Here is a 21,268-nt window from a genome sequence, read left to right as displayed (position 1 = left end):
CGCAGGGTTCAAAGCGTGTGTAAAATGTAGTGGCTCATAGTCTGCAAACTACGGTTTGAGTTTGCTTCAAAATGTTTATTTCTATATCACTACTTTTGTTAAAAATGGTTTGTATCGGGTTTTGAGGTTTGACCATAGACACTACCTAAAGTGATGTACAGCCTGTGTCCAAAACAGGGTAGCAGTTGTCATGCACACCAGCTGTTATACTGTCTGTATGCCAGTAAATGTTTACTTCGTCATGTCACTGGCGCAGTGCTACTGGCCTTAAAGGTGTATTTTCAGAATGGCTGTGGCAGAAAAGTGTCCTCTCATTTCAGGAGATATAAATCTCCCACATAAATTAACCACTACTTGGACTAAATTATGTGTAAGCCTTACCGAAATTCATTTCGTGACAACATATAATACCGGTGACAGTGATGAAACGGGTTTACCGCCCACCCCTATAACAGAGTCACAGGCAACATATCATGCTGTTGGTTAATGCAGAGTCCGTCTACGTTATGACTAAAGAACATCATTTCTCTGGTTTAGGTCTGTACTGATCACGCCTAAGGACTTTTAATTTAGTGTTAGAACTTTCATAAGAGTTTTATAACTGTAATCTAAGTCAGTTTTAAAAATTGACAGTTATACTCATCACTCCAGTCCAGCACTGTCGGTGACCTAACTTCACCCTGTTCTCCCCTGACAGTCCCTCTCTTCACGCTGCTCCAACAGTTAATTTGACAGATTTTTGCCATGACCTAAACTGTACTGACGTCTCTGACAGACATGACACATCGGTGGAAGTGAATATTTTGTCCTTGTGAAAGAAACCCACTCACAAATTTCCAGCCAGAGACGTGTGCATGTGGGACTACTATAAATTTCTCTTTGGTGAAGGAAATGAAACAGCATGGTAGAGAAGCCAATATGCTTAGTTTTAATTTGCATCAGTATTAGAATTTGAGCAGGATATTCTCAATCATAGCAAAGCCACTCTTAGATGTCCTCGTCTTTGAAAAATAGTTGGTGAGGAAATATGTTTCACTATTGATCATAAGTAGCCAGGTCATATCAAGGTTATTTGAAAGTTGTGCCTATGGAGATCAAAGTTTTTGTTTTAAATCTGACAAACTTGCACTGTTCATAAAAAGTCACAAAATTGAAAATGCAGAAAGCTTCACAAGATGATCAGATAATTTAAAAACAATTATTTATATTCAAATAGTTGTAATTAATGAAGGAAAATGAGTCAAGACACAGGCCTGACATTGTTCCTTCCACAAGGAAATTCCTTTCAATGAGTGTCCATTTTGTGTGTTCTGTGAAGACAGAAAATGAGTTGTGGGAAGAGTAAGAAAAGAATCTCTGAAGACTTAACAAGGCTTTCTGATGGGGCCAGAGGTCTGTCCATGAATAATACATGTGGCTTGAGAGAGGAAAAAGAACAGACATTTTGGTTCTGTTCGACATGGGAGTCTGAAGGGGAAAGTGTGCATGTTGGTTCTGATGGGTCTACGGGTTTTAACCTCCTCGGCTGCTCCTTGTTTTTTTGCACTCAGAGCTTTTGTCCAGGAGGCTCAACTACCCAAGGACCTTCCTTAGTACTCTGGTCTTAACTGATAGAGTGGTGACTTTTTACTGTGTCAGTGGTCGTTTGAAGAAATAAGAGTACAGTGTTGTGATTTCTTTGTTTTTGTTTGGAGCAGTGGGCTCTGGTGGTTTATTTAAACCCCTGGTGTGTGTCTGGTCTCAGTTACATCTGAAGGTCACAGCTCCACAGCCAGCTCTTTAATACCACCTCCCTGGGCTTACAGGTCTTCTACACTGATTAGTTTCCCTTAAAAGGATGTGGCATGTATGTGTGTGTGGATTTATGTGTGTGTGTTTGAAACAGAGAGAGGTCTGAAAAACGTGTGTGTTTGTACTTGTGAGCGTTTGCTGATGATGTGTGGGTGTCTGGATGTACATCTGGATGAAGCGGCCTGGGCTATAACTCACTGAGCCTCATTAACATGCTGAAAGTTTTGGCTTTAAAGTCACTGTGACCTCTGGTCTGCTGTACGAACCGGGACCTGCATACTGAGTAGACCTCTGATTGATCTGCCAGAGTGACTGCAATTAACTGGAACGTTCACCATCAGGAATTGGCCCTCTTTCTCCACTGCATGCACACAAACACCCCCACATGAACACACATACGGACATCAGATGCTTTCCTCAATAAATTCATGCGCTAAGCTGTGATTTAAAGTCTTTGATCCTATTCGGAGCTAGACACCTCTGACACCTTAACCACGCCCATTACTGATTATGCGCTCAGTAATTTGGCACCTTGCCCCTCGAACAAAAGGAGATGACATGAAACGATGAATAAAAAGGAGAAGAAACACTCTGGTAGGAAGGGTTGCTGAATTACCTGAGGATGAAGACCTTTGTTCAAAATCCTGAACGGCATTTACGATTTAATGAGTCACAGCACATCGTTATGGAAAATGTCTTAGTGCTGGTGTTACGTAAATGGATTTTTGACTGGTTGTGTATTCCTAAAACCCTCAATCATAATCTGACAGTGAAAAGATGAGCCTAAGCAACAGGGATTTGCAAATCCAACTTCTGATACCCACATAGCCGTTGTGTAATGGAAAACTGCTTCAGATCTTTTTCCCTTTTTTCAAAGTTGATAACATTCATTGAAAATGGGAAGAGAAAAAAATCTGCATTAGCGCTTTGCAAAAACTCTCTGTGTGTCTGTGCAGTTCACAGCTCAGTCCCCCCTCAGTCAAGATCACCACTGGCTGCCTCTATCACCTTGGCTCACCCAAAATACATTTCTTGGACAATCATCAAAAGTCTGACTCAGACTGAGGGGAGCTTTGGGGCCTGGAAATGGAAACTGATTTAACACTGCACTCTCAAGACAATTCCGCATAAAATCTAATATGGTCGGCCTGACAGAGAGCACGAGGGGGAGAGAAGGGACAACGAGAAAGGGTGAGGTGAAAAAGGAACCAGCCTCAACACCCTTCAGGAGACCTCCAGCAGCCAGCTCAGGACTTTTTCTGTTGCTCCCCACGGTCACTTTCATCCTGAAACTTTAATGTTTCTCAGCAAGAATGGAGGTGTACACAGACAAGGAGGAAGGAAGAGGCGACTTCAGGTCAACTTGGTATCTCAGCTGGTCTGAAATACACATGTCGTCCAGTGTTTGAAAACCGCCTAATCCTTAGTGGCATACTCATCAGTTCCTTATCCTCTGCCTTTGCTGCCGTTCATCAGAATCTTAAGTCAGTGTGTAGTTTGTTTGTCGTGTGCTCGTGGAAGTTGATTCCAGCTCAAATTGCCCTCTAATCCAAAGGGGAGTTTTAATTTGTCCCTGTGGTGAAAGAAGAGGAACTCAAGAGACCCAAACAGAGTGGTTAGCATTGAAATCTCAACACTGTTTGGTGTGTGCAGACTCCACGACAGAGGATCACAACACTGTAGTGTATTGGAAAGGTTTTCAGACTCCTTTTGTTATGTAGCTTACCTAGAGCCAGTTTAAAGATCCTGCCCTCACTGCTGTGAACCATAGACACACAACTCTTTCACATGGCTTCACTTTTCTGCCATATTTTCATTATCCGGTGTAGCCTCCTTGAGGACAACAGATGAAGCATACAATCTTTTATTAAATCAGCTACACACAGCTCATTCATGCCAATGTCCATACACTGATGTAGAATACTGATTAAAGTGCCCCTCATTTAGTTGAAAAGGGCCAAAGGCTGCCAAAAAGTATTGATATTTTGGATCCTGTCTTGGTATCACATGTTTTGAAAAGATAAGATCCATGTTAATGTTAGTTTGAGGGAAAGGAAACAAAGGATGGATTGATGAGAGCAGAGAAACAATTAGATTTTTAATCCAAGTAAAGTGCAAGATTTTAAAAGCTTCAGTTTCAGTTGATTTTTTTTTTCTTAAGAGTACCCATAATTCCTTTCATAACTCTAAAAATCAAAACAAGAATATAAATGTTGGGTGAGTTTTATTTTTTTTATTATTATTTTTTTTTCCTTTTTTAGTGACACAAAATTAAACAAAAACACCACTTTTTTGCTTAGCCTTCATTTATTTATTTATTTATTTATTGATTGATTGATGGATTCATTCATTCTTTATTCATTCATTTTCTTCCACTTATTCTGTGGGGTTTTGGGTGGCTGGAGCCTATCCCACTTGAGGTTGGGTACACCCAGCTGATTGCCAGTCAATCACAGGCTGACACACAAAAAACAGACATGTCACAATTTTTGTCAATTTAGAATCAGATCTATTTATTTATTCATTTATCTATTTATTTGCGGTATAAGATACTAAAACCTATAGGTCAGGGGTTGTTGGGTTAAAGTGGATAAAGAACAACAATTTTTCCCATTGTTAAAAAATAAATAGTATCCCTAAGTAAACATAAGAACTTGTGATTTTTGTTTGTTTGTTTTGTTTGTTTACAATCAGAAATAGCTAAATTTAGGTACGGTTCCCTGAGGTCAGAATCGCTTAGTGCTTGAAAAAGGAAGATGATTTTCAATTAACAGAAGTAGCAAAACTCCCACAGCCTTGACCTTTCCAGTCACTCGCCTTCACACTCTTGAAATACTGACCCTTTCATTATGGCCTCTGACAGCGTCTTAAAGAAGCTCCTCCGCTTGGTTTAGAAATATGCTTAACCTCTGACCTTTTAGGGCTTGAACACATTTGTTTTGATTAGAAAGGCTGTATTTAGTGGAAATCTGTTGACCAGGAGTGAAGGTCAAAGCACTACTGACTTAAAAGTGGGAGGATGGCAGCCACAGCAGCTACCAAGTTAAAGCAGCCTTAAGAGGGAGAGGAAACAATACGTTTTAACAGGGGCATGCCCTTTTCTCCTCTCTGCTCACTTTTTCTGCTGTTTGTTTGCAGTGTGACTGAAATAAATCCCATTCATTTGTATACATATTTATTATTACTATTGTTTGTTTGTCTCATTGGGGATGTCTGCTCTTTGCCATACATTTTTTGCCACATGGTGCAATTGCTTCTGCACTATGGACAGAACACCATTTCAAAGAAAACAATAGCACAATGATACATTTAGACAACTACATGTTTCAAATGATCCTGAGAGATCTCAGCAGTTTGGTCAGTCATGTATCTCTCACCCCCAAGACTCTCAACACTCCTGCCTGCTAGGAATGGAGCTGTATTCTCCTCTCACCGACATGAACACATGAAGGTTTTTCCTGTCAGGGACTAGTTATAAGTGTGCAGCGTACATTGTTTTTTTTCCAGATTCTTTCAATTATACTCAATGACTTAAGTTCTACTTGTTTTTCCCATTTATTACGTTTTGTTAACAGATAGGTGAGTATATAACTCAGTATATATGTATTCTATAGAGTGCAGCAGATATGTGGGTATAAGAGATGAGGTGGGCATAGGTGAAAGAATTAATTTGCAGGTGGGGAATTGAAATTCATGCAAATATTAGCTTAACGTGTGTGTGAATGGTGGCAGGTGTGCACTTGTTTTATTGTGTCTCAAGATAAAACTTAATGCGTCCCCAAATGACTTTGGCTTTAACAACTGCAGAAGTGCGAAGTAAGCAACAGTCCTCATTAGCATACAGATCAGGAGGTGCTATAAGTGTTTGTGAAGTATAATTCACCTTTGCTTTTTCAAAGCAATAAATGGTGTGTCCTTTTTTCCAAATGCCATTGCTGCTCTTTCCGACTCTCATTTTTTATTAGGTCACAGTTTGGTTAAGAATCATTAACATTAAAGTTCCCCTTGAGCACCAGACCTTACCTTTAATAGATCTTAAAGGTGAAACATTTTAACATCTCACAGTCCTGGCTACATTAATTTTGAAACCTAGAGCAATTACCATAAACAAACAAGACAATCAGCTGGGAGACTGGCAGGTTCAGCCAGCCTTCGTGATATATTATCAGCTATTGGCCCTGACTTTATTGGAAATCTGATGGATTGGATAATTGCTTTATGGTGTGAGGCTCAAGCACAATGAAGCTCAAACCTCTCCTGCTGGAAATTGATACAGTGAACGAAAGATGACTGAGAACACCAATACTTTATCAGATGTATATAACTGATGTGCTGATGATGTGTGCATCAATTCTGGAGATTCAGTCCTTGGGGCATCATATAGAGCTCACCCTGTTACATTCAATGATGCTGTGTAGACTAAACTTTTACTAAGCTCATTCACTAAAGAAGCCCCACAAACCTTAGACTGAAGCTTCTGTTGAAATTGGTACATACTGAGTCTCTAACTTTGAATTTTATTAAAAGATGTATTAATATCACTGAGGTTTGCACTCTTCTCTGTCTCTGTCTGCAGGTTCACTGGTCCAAACCTCCCCTCACCCATCATCAGCAGCAAGAACTGGCTGCGGCTGCACTTCACCTCAGATGGTAACCACAAGTTGAGAGGTTTCAGCGCTCAGTACCAAGGTATTAAAGATACAATATTTGATATTTAAAAGAACCTTTACTGAGGTTTTACCATCAGGTCAAATTGCTGTCTGTCAGTTTTTAGTCTGCATAAAAGGATCAGCGCTTAACAGCCAGATCCCAAGAATATTTCATTTCAGTGTTGTGTTGCCTCCAGAGACAAATCTCCATTTTTTTGTGACCCACTGAACTGTTGCCAAGTGCTAAAATCAGAAAGTAATTCCAACTTGAGTAGAAGAAATAAAATAAATCTGACAGATTTGAAATAAAACACATTCTCTCTACCGAAAGGATGAACTGCCACCCTCTTGGGGGAGTAAATGTGCTTTCTTCATGGATTTTCTGAGAATCATGTCACACATGTCAATCTGAGAGGCACTTTGCATGACTTTTGAGAAGTCTGTTCTCGCTCTGAGGGAATGGCGTCTGAGGGATCTCTATGAGACTCTAATTTATCTATACCATTTAACCTACAAGCCAAATCTGACCAGGGGAATAAACAATATGGTGTCAACTCCATGAAAGAGAAGGAACAGCCTGGTGAACTAACACCATTGGACATCATTTGCATTTGTGCATTCGTGGATTACTACAATATTTGATGATGCTTTTTGAATATAGTCATCATTTAAAATCAGGATGTGTGGACTTCTTTAGTTTTCACTGATGCAACCAACATACCAGAGAGGTATTCTAGTACTGTGGCAGCGTGACAAGCAAGCAACTGTTTGACCATTTTCCTCTCCCATTAGGTCCTAATCATGAGTTTAGGGAAAATGGTGGTATATAATAAAAATACTACTACTACTACTACTACTACTACTACTACTACTACTACTACTACTCCTTATAATAATAATAATAATAATAATAATAATAATAATAATAATAATAATAATAATAATAATAATAATAATAATAATAATAAAAATAATGATAATAATACATTTCATTTGTAAAGCACTTTGCATCAAAATGATCACAAAGTGGACAGTAAAGCTAGATTAAAAACAAAACAAGATTTCAAACAGGTTAAATGCTTTCAAGCCTTTCTTGAAATATTTTGTTGCTTGTGGAGCCCTTAGGTGCTCAGGGAGGGTATTCCACAAGTGAGGAGTGGCTAAGCTAAGGCCCGATCATAAATCATACAAAGTTAAGTCCTGGGGGGCAGAAAGAGGTTTACAAAAGTAAACAAACCCCATAGAATGCTGGTTTGGTTGGAAAAACCTCTTCATTTTAAGAAATATTTTGTATTAAAATGACATTTTGCCTTATTTTACTGCCTATACCAAATAAAACCAATATTCCTAAGCAGAGACAGCAACATATAAGAAAGGACACCATACAAAATAAAAAGTTGAAACATGAGCTTCATTTAAAGGAATGACCCCAGCCCCCACCCCCTTGGCCCAAAGAAACAGAAATGACTCCCTGAGCTAACTTTAAACCAAACCAAAATCAAACTTCAGAATCTAAAGTCTGCTGGGAAATAGCAAACCTGCACTCCTCATCATTTGCTGCTGTGTTTGTGAGACAGAGAGGAAGCTGGAGCCCTCTCTGTCTCTCTCTGAATCCCCTGCTTTTATCCACACTCAGGTGTGCAGCAGGCAGATTGAGGGAGACACGAGAGACAGTGAGAAATGCACGTAACACCTTATTTCAATATTTAGCCAGTGTAAGTTTACAGACTGTACAGACAAAACGTGAAACTGTGTCTGTTTTTGACATCAGATTTTTTCAGAAGGGGAAAAAAAAGAACCCACATTATTTTGCACGAACACAGGTTTGTACAGACACGCTCAAAAGTGCTGTCTCACAAGCTCAGTTATTTCTCATCCCATGAGTCTTTGAGCCCTGGGATCAGCTCTGAGAAAGGCTGTGCAGTGAAACATGAGAGAGAGAAACTGGTCATCTAGAAACTGAGTCCCAGACTAAGTCCAAAGAGAAGCAATAAAGTGATGTTTAACTGTTTAACTGGTTAAAGTTCTCCCTTAGTTTGGTTAGTTTGACATGACACAGGAAGTAGCACCTTTATATGCTAAATGGTCCTTCTTTTGGAAACACGATAAGGTCTTTCTCCCCTTGTTTTAATCAGGTCACATTTACGGTGCTCTTTATCCTGACTTCTCTTTCTGAAACATTAAAAGCAGACTTTCTGACTCCTGACTCAGATTGAGGTTTGATGCAGTGAAAACTGAGCAAAGTATAAAAATAAACCTTTATGCAGCAACAAATAAGACTCCATTGTTGGAAAGCGTCAAAGTAATTAAATCGAATGAGTGTGAAGGGGTGCACCAACAATGCTGATGGTGTTTTTTGAATTTGGTGAATAAATATGCATTTAGATGAGCCTCTTACTTTCCCATGATTACTTTGTTTTTTGTTTTCTCTGCAATTATCACAAAACTCAATAATTTAATCCTCTTTTTTCCTCCTTGTATATAAATAAGTGATTTAGCTCTTTATATACTCTGCCTTCAAATCCCAATTATCTAATACTAATGTTATTTCCTGACACCTTCTATCCAAAGGATTACAAAAAAAAGTTATAAATTGTACTGCTCTCGACTTCTATAGAAGCCAAATAAATCACTTTTATGGGCTAAAAGTAAAAGTCTCAATGTTTTAGTTTCTTTGAAATGGTTTTATTGTCAGCAGAAGTTTAGTCAATTCCTAACTTTTCTGTGTTAACAGCTTTAAGTCTTATTATGATTTAATTGCTTTGTCATAACTGCTGGAGTGGGAGTGGGTAATGGTGTATGGCACAGTGTATGCTGCATACTGTATTGTGTGGGTGTCATTATTGCACTTGCCCTCATCTTACAGGTTCTTTTGCTTCATTTTCCTCTACAGTGAAGAAGATGACAGAACTGAAGTCACGGGGTGTGAAGATGTTGCCCAGCAAAGACAACCACCACAAGATATCAGTGTGTAAGTGACAAAGCTTCACATCATTTTCACAAAGAAAAGGTCTTATTTAATGAGTACATGATACTTACAGTGCCAAATAAGGATATGTGTTATCACAAAGGTGGGTCATGTCCATAGACTGTAAAAACAAATGGACGTCCGCATGCTCGGCTCAAAAACTGCTCCCTCTGGTGGCTGGCTGCAGTATAGGTTAAAAATCCAGCTCTCCAGTCATTCCAGATGAGGTGTGGTCAAACTTTAAAAAATTGATACTCCTCATAGAAATGTTTCTTATGCCCAATTGTTGTGGTGATTTGAAGAAATTATTTGGTTGCCTTGTATTCGAGTCCTCTTTTTTCAGGAAAGTTTTGTTTTCATTAGTTCTACAAGGTTAAAAACGAGGCTTTACATGATGTTAAATGATGATTGATAGCTGCTGTTCTTGTGTATTTTTTTCGTGGACTGTAAAATATGTACGGAGGTAGAGTCAAGAAGTGATTAGACTCTCGAAAGAAAAAAAAAATCATTATCATTTATGTCACCCAGCATCACTTAGATCCTCCCATAATCCCTCATCGTCTCTACTGCTCAGACTCTGGCTCCAAACTGGCTTCAAAACCGTACAATTATAAATGGCGGAGCCACGGTGTCCACTCTATATACAGTCGATGGTCGTGTCTAATCACGCAGTTTGAAACTCACATCTCTGTTTGGCACCACCAGTACTTGGGCTCACGGTGCACAAGTCCACAGTAGTGTTAAGTATTCTGGTTAAAGACAAGTGGCATGTATAGCTGCAGCCAGGAATGAACTTTCAGTTTAATTACACAAAATGACTCAACAAGTGCCTGAAAGTATAAAAGAAAGAAAGAGCTCTGATGAAGTAAGAGCGGAGTCTGAAATACTTCTCTCATCTTGTACTTCTATCTCTAGAAGATGTCTCCTTCTACTCACATTTCCTGTTCAAAGTCATTCAGAATTACTGCTCTCCACTTTTTGGCCAGACAACAAGTTCAACTGTTAGAGACTCAGGCTGAGAGGACAAACAGTCTGGACGGGAGCTACAGTTCTAGTTGCAAATGAAGGGCAGTAATTGCTCTTCTTTCTTATTGGCCTGTCTTTCTTGCTCTTGTTCTCTTTCACCTTCTGGCTGAAATTCTCCATAAGTGATGCTTTTTAGTTTAATGCAAACATCTGTAACAGTAACAGCTGGACACCTCTTAGTCACCTGACTGAAGTGACATAAAGAGATGGCTGTGAAGGGGTTTAAGAACGTGTCGAACAAAAGAAAAGAAGTGCATTAACGATAATCCTGCCTCGAGGCCATCCTCTTTTCATTTTATCCACTTCTGCCTCACACTTTACCTCCTACCTTCACTCCATCTGTCTCTCCTCTTTCTGTCATTTGCATTGCTCTAATACATGTAATTCCACTCAACCTTCTTCCAATTTGCACTTAAGTATTCCAGTAATTTAACGACCAGTGACCCCTGATGTAAAGAGAGGAACACATGTTCAAATATTTGACTTGATCACTTATATCTCTTATGTTGTGGCATGTGTCTCTCTTTTTATTTCCTCCATACCAGGTAACCTTCTTTCATAGACATTCATTCATTTTTACAGATTAGCTTTAAACCGGGAACCTGGCCAATGAGCAGGTGTTACTTTGCCCCTGCAGACCTTTGACCCTCCCCCTCGGTCAAACAGTCTCCTCTAGCCAAATGTTTTGACCCTTTCTGGCTCTGCACCTTTGACAGTTTTGCACCTCTTGACATGAGTGAAGACAGCAACACTTAAAATGAGATGAACATGGCAGAAAAAGCTAAGCAGGCTAACTGTCAAGGTGAATGCCAGACGAACACAGTATTGAGTTTTGAAACCTTGTAATCAGCTAATCAAGTTTTCAAACTGGTCATAAATAAAACCAAAAATAGCCTTTTTAAATGGGCTCATTCACAAAAATAGTTAGTGTTGGGCAAAACTGGCAACACAGGTTATTTTTCGGGTAAGTTCCGGTTCATTCAACCTGTTTGATATTTTCAGATCAAACCCTTTTGTTTGGGCAGCCTTTTGTTCAACTATGTTTTCTGTCTCCCCTTTCTGTTTTTCTTTTCCTTCAGTGTCTCAGATGGGTGTCGCACAGGGACGTGACATGTGTCCAGATCCGGGAATCCCGGATAGAGGGAAAAGAAAAGGCTCAGAATTCAGGTGAGAGCTGAAAAATAATTTCTCCGGGGACACTTAATGAAGCTTCTACTGTGCCTGGAAAGATGAAAGTTTCCTGAAAAGGAACATGAAGATTGACATAAATTGAAAAAGTCTGAGTTTAGTTTGAAAATATTGCGCTAAGAGTTCTCCAATCTTCCTTTTCAATGGAGACAGGAGATGATCCCATTAGGCTACATCACCAGGGTGTTCTGACTTGAATTCTTTGATTTTCATGGTTGCAGTGTTTTATCAGTCAAATAATGTTATGATTGTTTATTTTCTGCACCTCTTTGAGGTAATTGCATTAATCAGCTTCATGTTTTTGTGTTACCTCTGCTCTGACACAAACCAGTTTTTGGATCCAACTGCCCTGACAGGATTTATGTGTACAAGTGGCAATAGAGGACCCTGGCTTTTAACTGCCAGCTGTCAAGTTTTTTTTTTCCTCCTGATTTTCTGATTTAAATTAAGGATGAATTATTGGAGGAATTCATGGAAATTTGTTTTTTAACTCATAAAAGCTGCTGCAGTGTAGAGAACAGTCAGATCACTCATAATTTGATGCCACAGTGCCAAAGTGCCATATTTTAACATTGCTGTCTTATATTAAATTCAACTTCATTCAAAAAGGTGTATTCCAGATTCAAGTTTTGAACAATTGTATACTACGTCAAACTTTTCATCAAACGGATACACAGCAGAAAGTAACTCTGTTGCATCTTCCTCAAGATGTGATACAAAGGGGGAAAAAAAAAACATACATGTTAAAATAATAAAAAAAAGGTACTGTGGCTGGTGGGTGTCAGACAATTTACAAAAGCCACAACTGCCACAATTTAAGTTAAAAGAATTTAGTTATCCAACAGACACAGAAAAGTCATAAAAGTAAGTAAATGATGTTTTTTGAATTCATTTATGATAAATATAGCTTCGTAGGTGTGTTGTGATATCCTTCATGGTACTTATATGTCTTTGTTTACTGAAAAAATATGTCATATTATATTTCGCTTTGTGAATCAAAATCTTTAGCATTCCAGCTACGTTTATCATAGCTAAAGGTAAAAAAAAATAAAAAAATAAATGAAAAAATTACTTTCACAACTTTTCTGTGTCCATTAGGATAACGACCCTCTTAACTTCTGTTGTGGCTGTACTTCCATTGTGTTGTAGCTTTTGCATTCGTGTTGTTGCTTTTGCAAATCAGCTGACACCTTCGGGCCACCGTAAAAAAAAAGGGCCAATGAATAAATAATTGTTCAGAAACAGAACAGACTAGTTAAATACAAAAATATGTACCAACAGATAAAGCAATATGTTGAAAAACTGTAAGGTGCAGTCAATAACCAGGAGTGAAGAGCAGTGACAGAAACGACCTCACCATTCACTACTGATAACATAAAACTTGATCACAGCTGTGTTTTAAATCAACAGTGAGCTCAGACAGCATTTCTAAGTTTGCAACCTGTGACAAAATCACTGACTGCATCTGGAGATCTGCTGTTGCGTACAGCATATTACCCAATGTCATGCCCTATAAAGCTGCTGCTCCTAAACAAGATAGAGAAAACAAATATCTTGCACTTAAGCCACTGCACAATGATAGGCTGTCTCTGTGGAACACTGATATTACCGGCGGGATTATAGAGTTTCATTCCTGTCAGGGCTGTTGTCTTTATCGGTCGCTTTTATGTAACTCAGACAAATAGGTTACATTTGTCATCCACACTGCAGAACTTTTGGAAATCAAAGTCTGGAAGTCTTAAAAAACACCCACGTTGATAAATTTTAATCACACTTCTCTTGACCTCATGTGCCCTCCCGCTGCCACGCGGTGATTTCAGCTGTAAATGCAGTAAACGCTGATGTTTTTTTCTCTATGTGTAAATCATCTGTAGGCGAGGAGCCACGGTGCATTTCTCCTGCGACGAGGGATACGAACTGCAGGGCTCAAAGAGCATTACGTGCCTCAGAGTGACTGACAGCTATGTGGGCTGGAGTGACGATCGGCCAATCTGCAGAGGTAAGGACTCGTGGGTTGCCAATGCTGTAGTAGTAGACTCAGCATGAGCTCAGTTTATATTTCTCACCCTCAGATGGCCTGATGTTGATGTCTTTTCTTGCGTTTGTGCTCTTGCTCTGTTTTTTATCCCCTACTCTCTATATTATTGATTCGATGTTCAGCGTTTTATTGTGACCGCCCTGACTTTGACCTCCAGCCAGCTCTGCGTTGCTTCCTGCTGTTTAGCCATGCTGGTGTAGTGATGCCCATCAGTCATGTCTTCCTCACATTTGACCGCTTTTGTACAGGCAGGAAAAGTGCCCAGGCTGTTCCTGATGTTCATGTGACCTTACTTTCATTTTTTTTCCCCTCAGTAAAACAAACTCATCAGAAGTGATTTAATTTGCCTGGACATTGTTAGATGCATTTTTAGAAGTTCAACTGTAAACAACATGCTGCTACTTGTAAATAATTTAGTTGAATACGCAAAAACCTCTAAATGCACATAACGCAAACTGTTAAAGGGCATAAATCACTGAAAGAATTCAATTTTCTGAATTCAAAAGAATCTTTTATCCTTTCTACAAAGATACAAGGATATAAAAAATATTCAAAAAAATTTTCACTGCTGAAAACGATTGCTGTGATTAATTTTGTAGTGATGGTGGACACAGGAGCCTACCTGTTAGACAGAAAAAGGACAGAAGAGCAGAAGAAAGCTAAACAGGAGAGCAGATAGCTCATGGGCTAAAGGCTAACACACAGGGGCTAAACTGTTTGTGATAATGTTCATTCCAGCCCACAGTCAGCAGTTATTCTGCAGTGGTCTGTTCAAACTTGAGAGTCTATCAATAAAATGAAGAGTGAGGTTACGTTAGCTCTGATTGGTAGATGACTGGCAGGACATAGCTAACCAGGATTCACCAATGTTACACATTAGAGACATGTCTTAGAGCACCGCGCTGCCAGCTGCACTAAATATAAACAGCTACTAAGCTACTTACAAACTGACAGTGTTTACTTGTTGTCACGTTAGCCTACAGTTACGTCGGAGCACTGGGCTGCCGATAGCACTACATATAGCTGGCTACTACAACGTTTGCTCGATGTCACATTATAAAATGTAGCCAATGTAACTGCACTGATAAAAACCCTATCTCGGTGCGTTGTATCCAGTAAAAAGTTGTCTTGAACAAAGAAAATTTGTTTCACTCTGATCTCCATATAATTCCAAAACAAACACATGCTTTGCTAAAAGTAATTTACAACAGAGTGTGTGAGACTCCGGGCCAGAAGGTGGCAGGGCAGTCCAATTAAAACAGATCCTCTTTTTTGCATCCTTAACTCAAACTGTTGTATTTTTACTGTATGATATGTTCTACCACAATCAGCATTTTAATATGAAGAAAGAATCAAAATAAACATTAGAAAAAAACAAAAAACTAATTTACCAGTGAAAGCTTTGATTAGTTTTGAATAATGTGTAAAACTATCACGTAAACGGAGTAAAAATCTTTGAAAGGTCTACAGCCAATAGTCCAGTTCCCTCATCTGTTTATGTTGACCGTTTTTAACCACTGCAGGCAAATGCTTGGCTATGATTAAGTTATACAGTGAACTGCAGATTCTTCCTGCTCAGCATCAAACAGATACAGTTACAGATAATACTGAAACACAGTAAACACAGCAGGGCACATAACAGCTAAAGAGACAAATGATTTTTCTTTGTTTATGGTTGGGAGTGAAATGGAGTCAGGAAGCTAAAGGAAAAATAACAAGAGAGCTGTGTCACTGGTGGCACCTCACGTTGTATTTCTTCAAGCTGCAACTCAAGGTGAGAAATGTAAAGTCAGTGCAAAGGCAGAAACTTAAGTTCCTGGACTGTTTACTCACAACTGACTGTGAGGTGAGGGATTCACCTTAAGTCCCAAATGAAAATACACAATCACATTGATTCAAAATAGATCTTTTTCTTGGCATGCAGCTCATTGTTTATTCAAACACACTGTATGGGGGGACTTTCTTATATTATCCCCTCTGAAACAAAACCATCTCGTTTTGTATTTGTTGGTTAAAAGTTAGGTTGACTCGGCATTTCCAAACAAAGATCCATCATTGTTTGGCATCTGAAACAGTATCAAAACAGTTCCTTCTTTGTTAATGTCAAAAATTTTAATAAAATAATTAATAAACAATGCTTGCAATGTTAACTGTTAAATGTTCTCTAGCCCCCCTGGTGAGCAGAATATTTTTATTGTTGGTTCAAATTGACAGGTCTGCTGGTTAATAACTTGTTTTATTGACTGAACATCACAACATGTCGTGTTGTTGCTTGTAAAGGTCGTCTCTAATTACAAAACTCTGAGCTTGAACCAATTAGGCTTGATGATTCTGAATGTTGGATTTTGAAAACAGTCACAATTAAAAAGGGCAGTTATGGAGCAGCCCAGTTATTTTGGAGGAAAGTTTGTCAGTGAGATATATAAAACAACTGTACTAACTTTGGATCAGGCATTCTTTTTTTTTTTCATTTTTCTTTTACACTTACCTTCATCCCCAGCAGGAACTTCCATGTCAGCCTTTTTTTTCCCAGTGTCCCCTCAAAGCTGTAAATCTCTGACAGATTATTCAAATGTAATCGCCTGCAGCATTTTATCCCCTTTACATTCACCTATAGGCCATCTCGGTTACTCCACTTCAGTTAATGTGTTCTCAGAAATCCAGCTTACCATGGACACCCCCGTTCTTTCTTTGTCTTGGACTGATCCAATTTTACCTAAATTAAATTACAGTGCACCGGTGAAGGGGGGTTGATCTCAGAGGGATTATAAGGGTGGGGGCAATGATAGTGCTCTGTCTCTTCCAAGCTACCGTCAGATTCCAGTATTTCAGAGAATTATGCTGGTGTTTGAAATCACACAACACAGTGATGGAGGTCTTGTTGTGACACATTTGGCTTTGATTGTTCTTTGAAGTAAAAAGAAAAGCCAAAGTAATCTAGGGTTTTTTTTCAGTTCAGGCCACATTTAGTTGGATTTCTGTCTTATGTACAGAGACGTACAAGACTGAAACACCATCGAGAAATGTCAGTGAAATCATCCTTTGAGAACATCACATTCTATTATCCTCATTTAACCTTTTGTACTGTGCCTTTATCTTCATCAATAAAGATAAAACATCATCCAGGAGTAATAGAAGATCTGGATCCCAAATTAGCATCAGTCATCATAAAACAGCGCCATCATTAGCACTGGGAATTAAAAAAAGACTTTCTGGCTCCAGATTCTTTCATCTGACATAAACTTCAAGGTTTACTTTCCTTGATAATCCGTCTGCTGCAGTTCTCCGTCATGGACTTTTATTGCTTCGTGGCCTGCTGCACTTTCATATCGATAAGGACGATGATCCCTGTGATTAGAAGAAGTAGGAGGGATGTGATGGCTTTACTGGACTTTCTTACTAATGTTATTTTCATTGAGGTCACCCTCACTGTCAGACCAACTCAAATTAATTTCCCCTCAACTTTGCCAAAGTTCTTTTTACATTTTAATAGAGGGGATTTGTAGGTAGTGGGGTGGAGCATGGAGTGGAGCTTGAACACCCAAAGGACATCTCCGAGACGTAACTCATTAAAATCTGGGTAGCTTGTTCAGCCCCTTTTAAATACTTTCAGGTTATACTGCACATATTTGGACAGGTATATACTCACTTCTCTAAAAGTACTAATTAGAGACTCCACTTTACCTTGAATGGGTGTTTAACAGTTTTGCCACGTGGACACCCTCAGGCCTCAACACCAAAGTCACACTGTCCTTTAAGCTTAGTTTACTGATACTCTTACCTGATAGAGTGGGAGGAATTTTTATTTAGAAGTGTGCAGTCCATTGTCAAATTTAAGCTCTTAACTACAGGATGGGGTCTGCTATACTTAAAGGCAGGATCTGCAGGAACTTCCGTTGCTTGTTGGTAAACACAACTTTCAAACTAGGCTCCTCCTCATTGGCTCAGTGCCAGCAGCAGCGCACACCCATAGCCTCCAACAGTGATCATATAAACACGCTCACTAGCCTAATGACCACCTTTAGCATCATGTTTCTATGTGGAGAGAGATTCCAAAGCCATCCACCTGACTTTGCATGCTAGCACGAGCTAATCATGGGTATTTGACACATACCTGGTTAGCAAAAAGCCAACTAGCATTGCGTTTCAATACGAGCTTCTCTCCAAGTGCCCGAAAGCCATTGAAAGACAAGCCAAGCTCCACCCTTGTTTGGAAAAAAGCTTTATCTGTTTGGCGTTTTGTTTCACTTTGGTTGGGTTTTACTTCCTCCGTGCTACATCCTCTAATGTAGCTGCTCAGGATAGCTTCGTCCACTCTGATTTATCAGCCAGAAAAGTCATGTGTGCACTGGCCTTGCTGTGATTGGCTGAGGTAACCATGCTTACTCTACACTAAGAATCGTCCTGAAACAACCAAAACATCAACATACAAGAAGAGGAGGGGTTTGAGGCAAACACAGACACTGACACACATGTATAGAGGCCCTGTAGGAGATGATTGAGCAGGATTATTCTTTTAAAAGTTGACAGTCTATTTTTTAAGGAAATCCTTAAAAACCCTACCTTTAAGCTAATTAGGATCCAAATAAACAACACATTGCCAGAGCTAATCAAATGTTAAAATGCTTTTTATCTCTTTTTTTTATTGTGATAACTCATACATGAGCTTGCCATTTAGTTCTCAGGATTTATGTTTGTCATTGTATATTTTCATAATAAAAGTCTGACTTTTCTGATGGTAAAATAAAAGCTTAATAACATTTTGAAAAACAATAAACAAAAGAAATAGATAAATAATTCTCTATCTAAACCTGTGGGAAAACTTTGATTAAATCTTTCATCAGTGTATTTTTATGCTGCCAAGTGTTCAGCATTTTGTTTGGATGTGATTTATTTTTCAATCATATCATGGTTTTAAATAATTGTAATTATTGCTGAGTACTTGCCAAGAAGATTAAACTTTTAAAAGTAATGTTTGCTTACAGCTCAGTGGGGAAAACAAGTAGATTTTAAAATGTCTCACTGTTACATTCGACAGTGCTGCTCATTAGGATGCTAAACATGTTGCTTGGTTAAGATTGAGTTGAAGGTTTGAACCTCCCTGCAGGGTTGCTCTGAACAGTAAGCAGAGAAACAAATAAAATATTGATCATCCCTAATGTACAAGGAAGAATTACAACTGCGAGTAAAAGTAATAAGAAGCCTGAGCAGGTGGAGGCTGGGGTGGTTGAAGGATGAATCTGCACAGCTTGCATCCAACTGGCAACATAACATGTAGCTTTAAAAAGCATTTCAGGAGAGAGTTTGAAACATGTTACATCATTTAAACGACAGTGTTTACACAGTTTGTGTCTCTTTGTCTTCCCTTGCAGCACCAATGTGTGGAGGTCAGTTGAGAGGACCTAGTGGTGTCATCACTTCTCCAAACTATCCAGTCCAGTATGACAACAATGCAAACTGCACATGGGTGATCTCAGCTACAGACACATCCAAGGTAAGATAAATGTAAAATTGGATGAAAAAACAGTGCGGAGCAGCTTTGCCTCTCTAATCACCACTTTCCAGTTGTGTGCTAACTGGTGAGCTGAGCTGCCAGTGAAGTGTTAAGCAGCCGAATGGTCTGTGTGCACCTGTTGGAGAGGGGAACATTGGGGATGGAGCTCTGCTGCCATACATATGACACCATTTTTCTGTTTATAATTGCTACATTTTTAGAAGGCTGTTGAACACACCATGCCACAGGCACTCTCTCACAGAAAAATGTGAGCGATAAGGAAGATGAAACAGGAAGAAAAGAAGCCTGGAACTGAGCCATCGGAAGACAAAGAGAGTGGTTAGGAACACCTGTGGTGAGCAAGAGGAGAGACGAGTAAAAACAGAGAGGAAGAGTAATGGGGAGGTTTTCAGCACCCGCTCAGAGGATATCATGAAAGTGTCATAGCTGCTCAGACCATTGACTTTGGAGTTCTGTTCAAGGCCACCCAGCTGCCTCCCTGCCAAGTAGCCCTCTCTGAACCCAAGCTAAACAGTTTTACAAATCTGCTCGAATGCTTTCCTGCACCCAGCAAGGAGGAGGCCGTGTGAGGTGAGAGGGAGGCAGAGAGTTAGTCTGATACAATGCACGGTGACCAAACCACACCCTTTGCTCGTATTCGTACGAGCACATACACACACATAGACACCCCCGGGTATACCCGGCGGGCAGCTTGCTGAAACAGACAGTGCTACTTTGGACTGCCTCTTGCTGTCTGGTCCAGATGAAGATTGAGTGAGGCTGTTCTGTCTGTTTAGAGGTGTAATGGCTTCTATTCCTGCCTGTATGCTTCCAACCAGCCAGAGGAGACGTAAGGTCAGGCGGGTGACTGACGCAGAACTGCAAAAGAGAGGTGACACATCGCTCTTCACAACCCTTGATGCAACCCCTTGACATTATGACTAATGTGGGTTCTTGTCAGGTGTTGCTCCCTCATTACGTCCTGAAGGTACCGCTGCAGCTGTTTTTAGTTGACATTTGTTTCAGGGTTCATCCGTGCAACAGGGGTGTCTGTTTCTTGGATGCCAGACATGGTGTCAGAGTTTGCGAACAATCTGAAGCATCTATATATCAGTGTGCTGTTCTCTGTTGGTGTGTTTTCCTTCTCCATCTCTCTGCCCCACCTGTTGCCTGGCAGATGGGAGATGAGTTTGCATTATAAAACTCTATTTATCGAGTGATCTGACCCATTTTGCCCACACGCCATCCATCTCTTCTCTTCACCTTGGCAATTTTCATTAGGCACTGAGTTTAACATAGGACAGAATGCAATTTGCATTTATATAAGCTTTTTCATTAGGCCCGGTTCTCTCGGCCCTCTGAAAACATTAAGAATTTGGAACAAATCATTGGCAGCCAATTTAAAACGGCAGACAAAGATAGTCCCCCTCTTTGGTTATTATTTATTTATACCTTAGTCCACCAAATTACTACGCTATTTTGTCTTTATTCATGATTAATTTTAAATATTAATAATCAAAACTTGTTTATTTGTTATTTGTTAGAGTTGACCCTTGCTTTTGTCATCCGGGTTTTTCTTCTTGTTTTCTAACCCCCAGCTGTTTCTCAGACAGAAGTGATGACATGAAGTTTTCAATCTCAGGGTTAAATTCAACACATTTTTTTTTTTTTTCAAACTTTGTGTTACTTTTGTAAGATATACTCAGACAACCTGGAATCCCCAGCCACATCTATTGGGGACAAAAAAGAATTAATAAATTCAAAATATTATTTATGTATTTATTTATTTATTTAAAAAAAAACTTTTTAAACTTTTAAACTTTTTTAAACTTTTTATTTGTGAAGTGCTTTAAACTTTTTAAGTTGTGGATGGGCTGTATTAATAAAGTTGGCAATGCTATTGCCATTGACATTTATTAATAAATTAATTAATCAATTTCCTTTTTAAATGTATCTTGCCCTGTCTTTATTGGAAACAGGGGACAATATGGGAGAGTAGTCATTTATTTTGAAAAAGATCTTATTTTGTTGTTGTTGCTGTTTTTGTTTTTGTTGTTAATTCAGCTGATTTTCTTTATTTGAAGCCTTCACAAGTAGAATAATCTCCCTTGTTA

General features: G+C 39.2%; 1 protein-coding gene across 1 annotated transcript in view; it reads left to right on the top strand.

Moving 5' to 3' along the window:
• Positions 1 to 21,268, top strand: part of csmd2 (CUB and Sushi multiple domains 2) — a 280,511-nt gene that overhangs the window by 136,278 nt on the left and 122,965 nt on the right. Inside the window, exons 6-10 of the mRNA XM_074686270.1 lie at positions 6,368 to 6,480; positions 9,334 to 9,411; positions 11,514 to 11,601; positions 13,497 to 13,621; positions 19,033 to 19,154. Coding sequence (XP_074542371.1) covers positions 6,368 to 6,480; positions 9,334 to 9,411; positions 11,514 to 11,601; positions 13,497 to 13,621; positions 19,033 to 19,154 — 526 coding nt within the window. The remainder of the gene's footprint in view (positions 1 to 6,367; positions 6,481 to 9,333; positions 9,412 to 11,513; positions 11,602 to 13,496; positions 13,622 to 19,032; positions 19,155 to 21,268) is intronic.

This window comes from Halichoeres trimaculatus, unplaced genomic scaffold, assembly GCF_033239565.1.
Source record: "Halichoeres trimaculatus isolate MK-OKI-2021-1 unplaced genomic scaffold, fHalTri1.1 fHalTri1_scaffold_14, whole genome shotgun sequence".
NCBI lineage: Eukaryota > Metazoa > Chordata > Actinopteri > Labriformes > Labridae > Halichoeres > Halichoeres trimaculatus.
The sequence above is the reverse complement of the archived record's forward strand: the minus strand, read 5'-3'. Positions and strand labels throughout refer to the sequence as shown.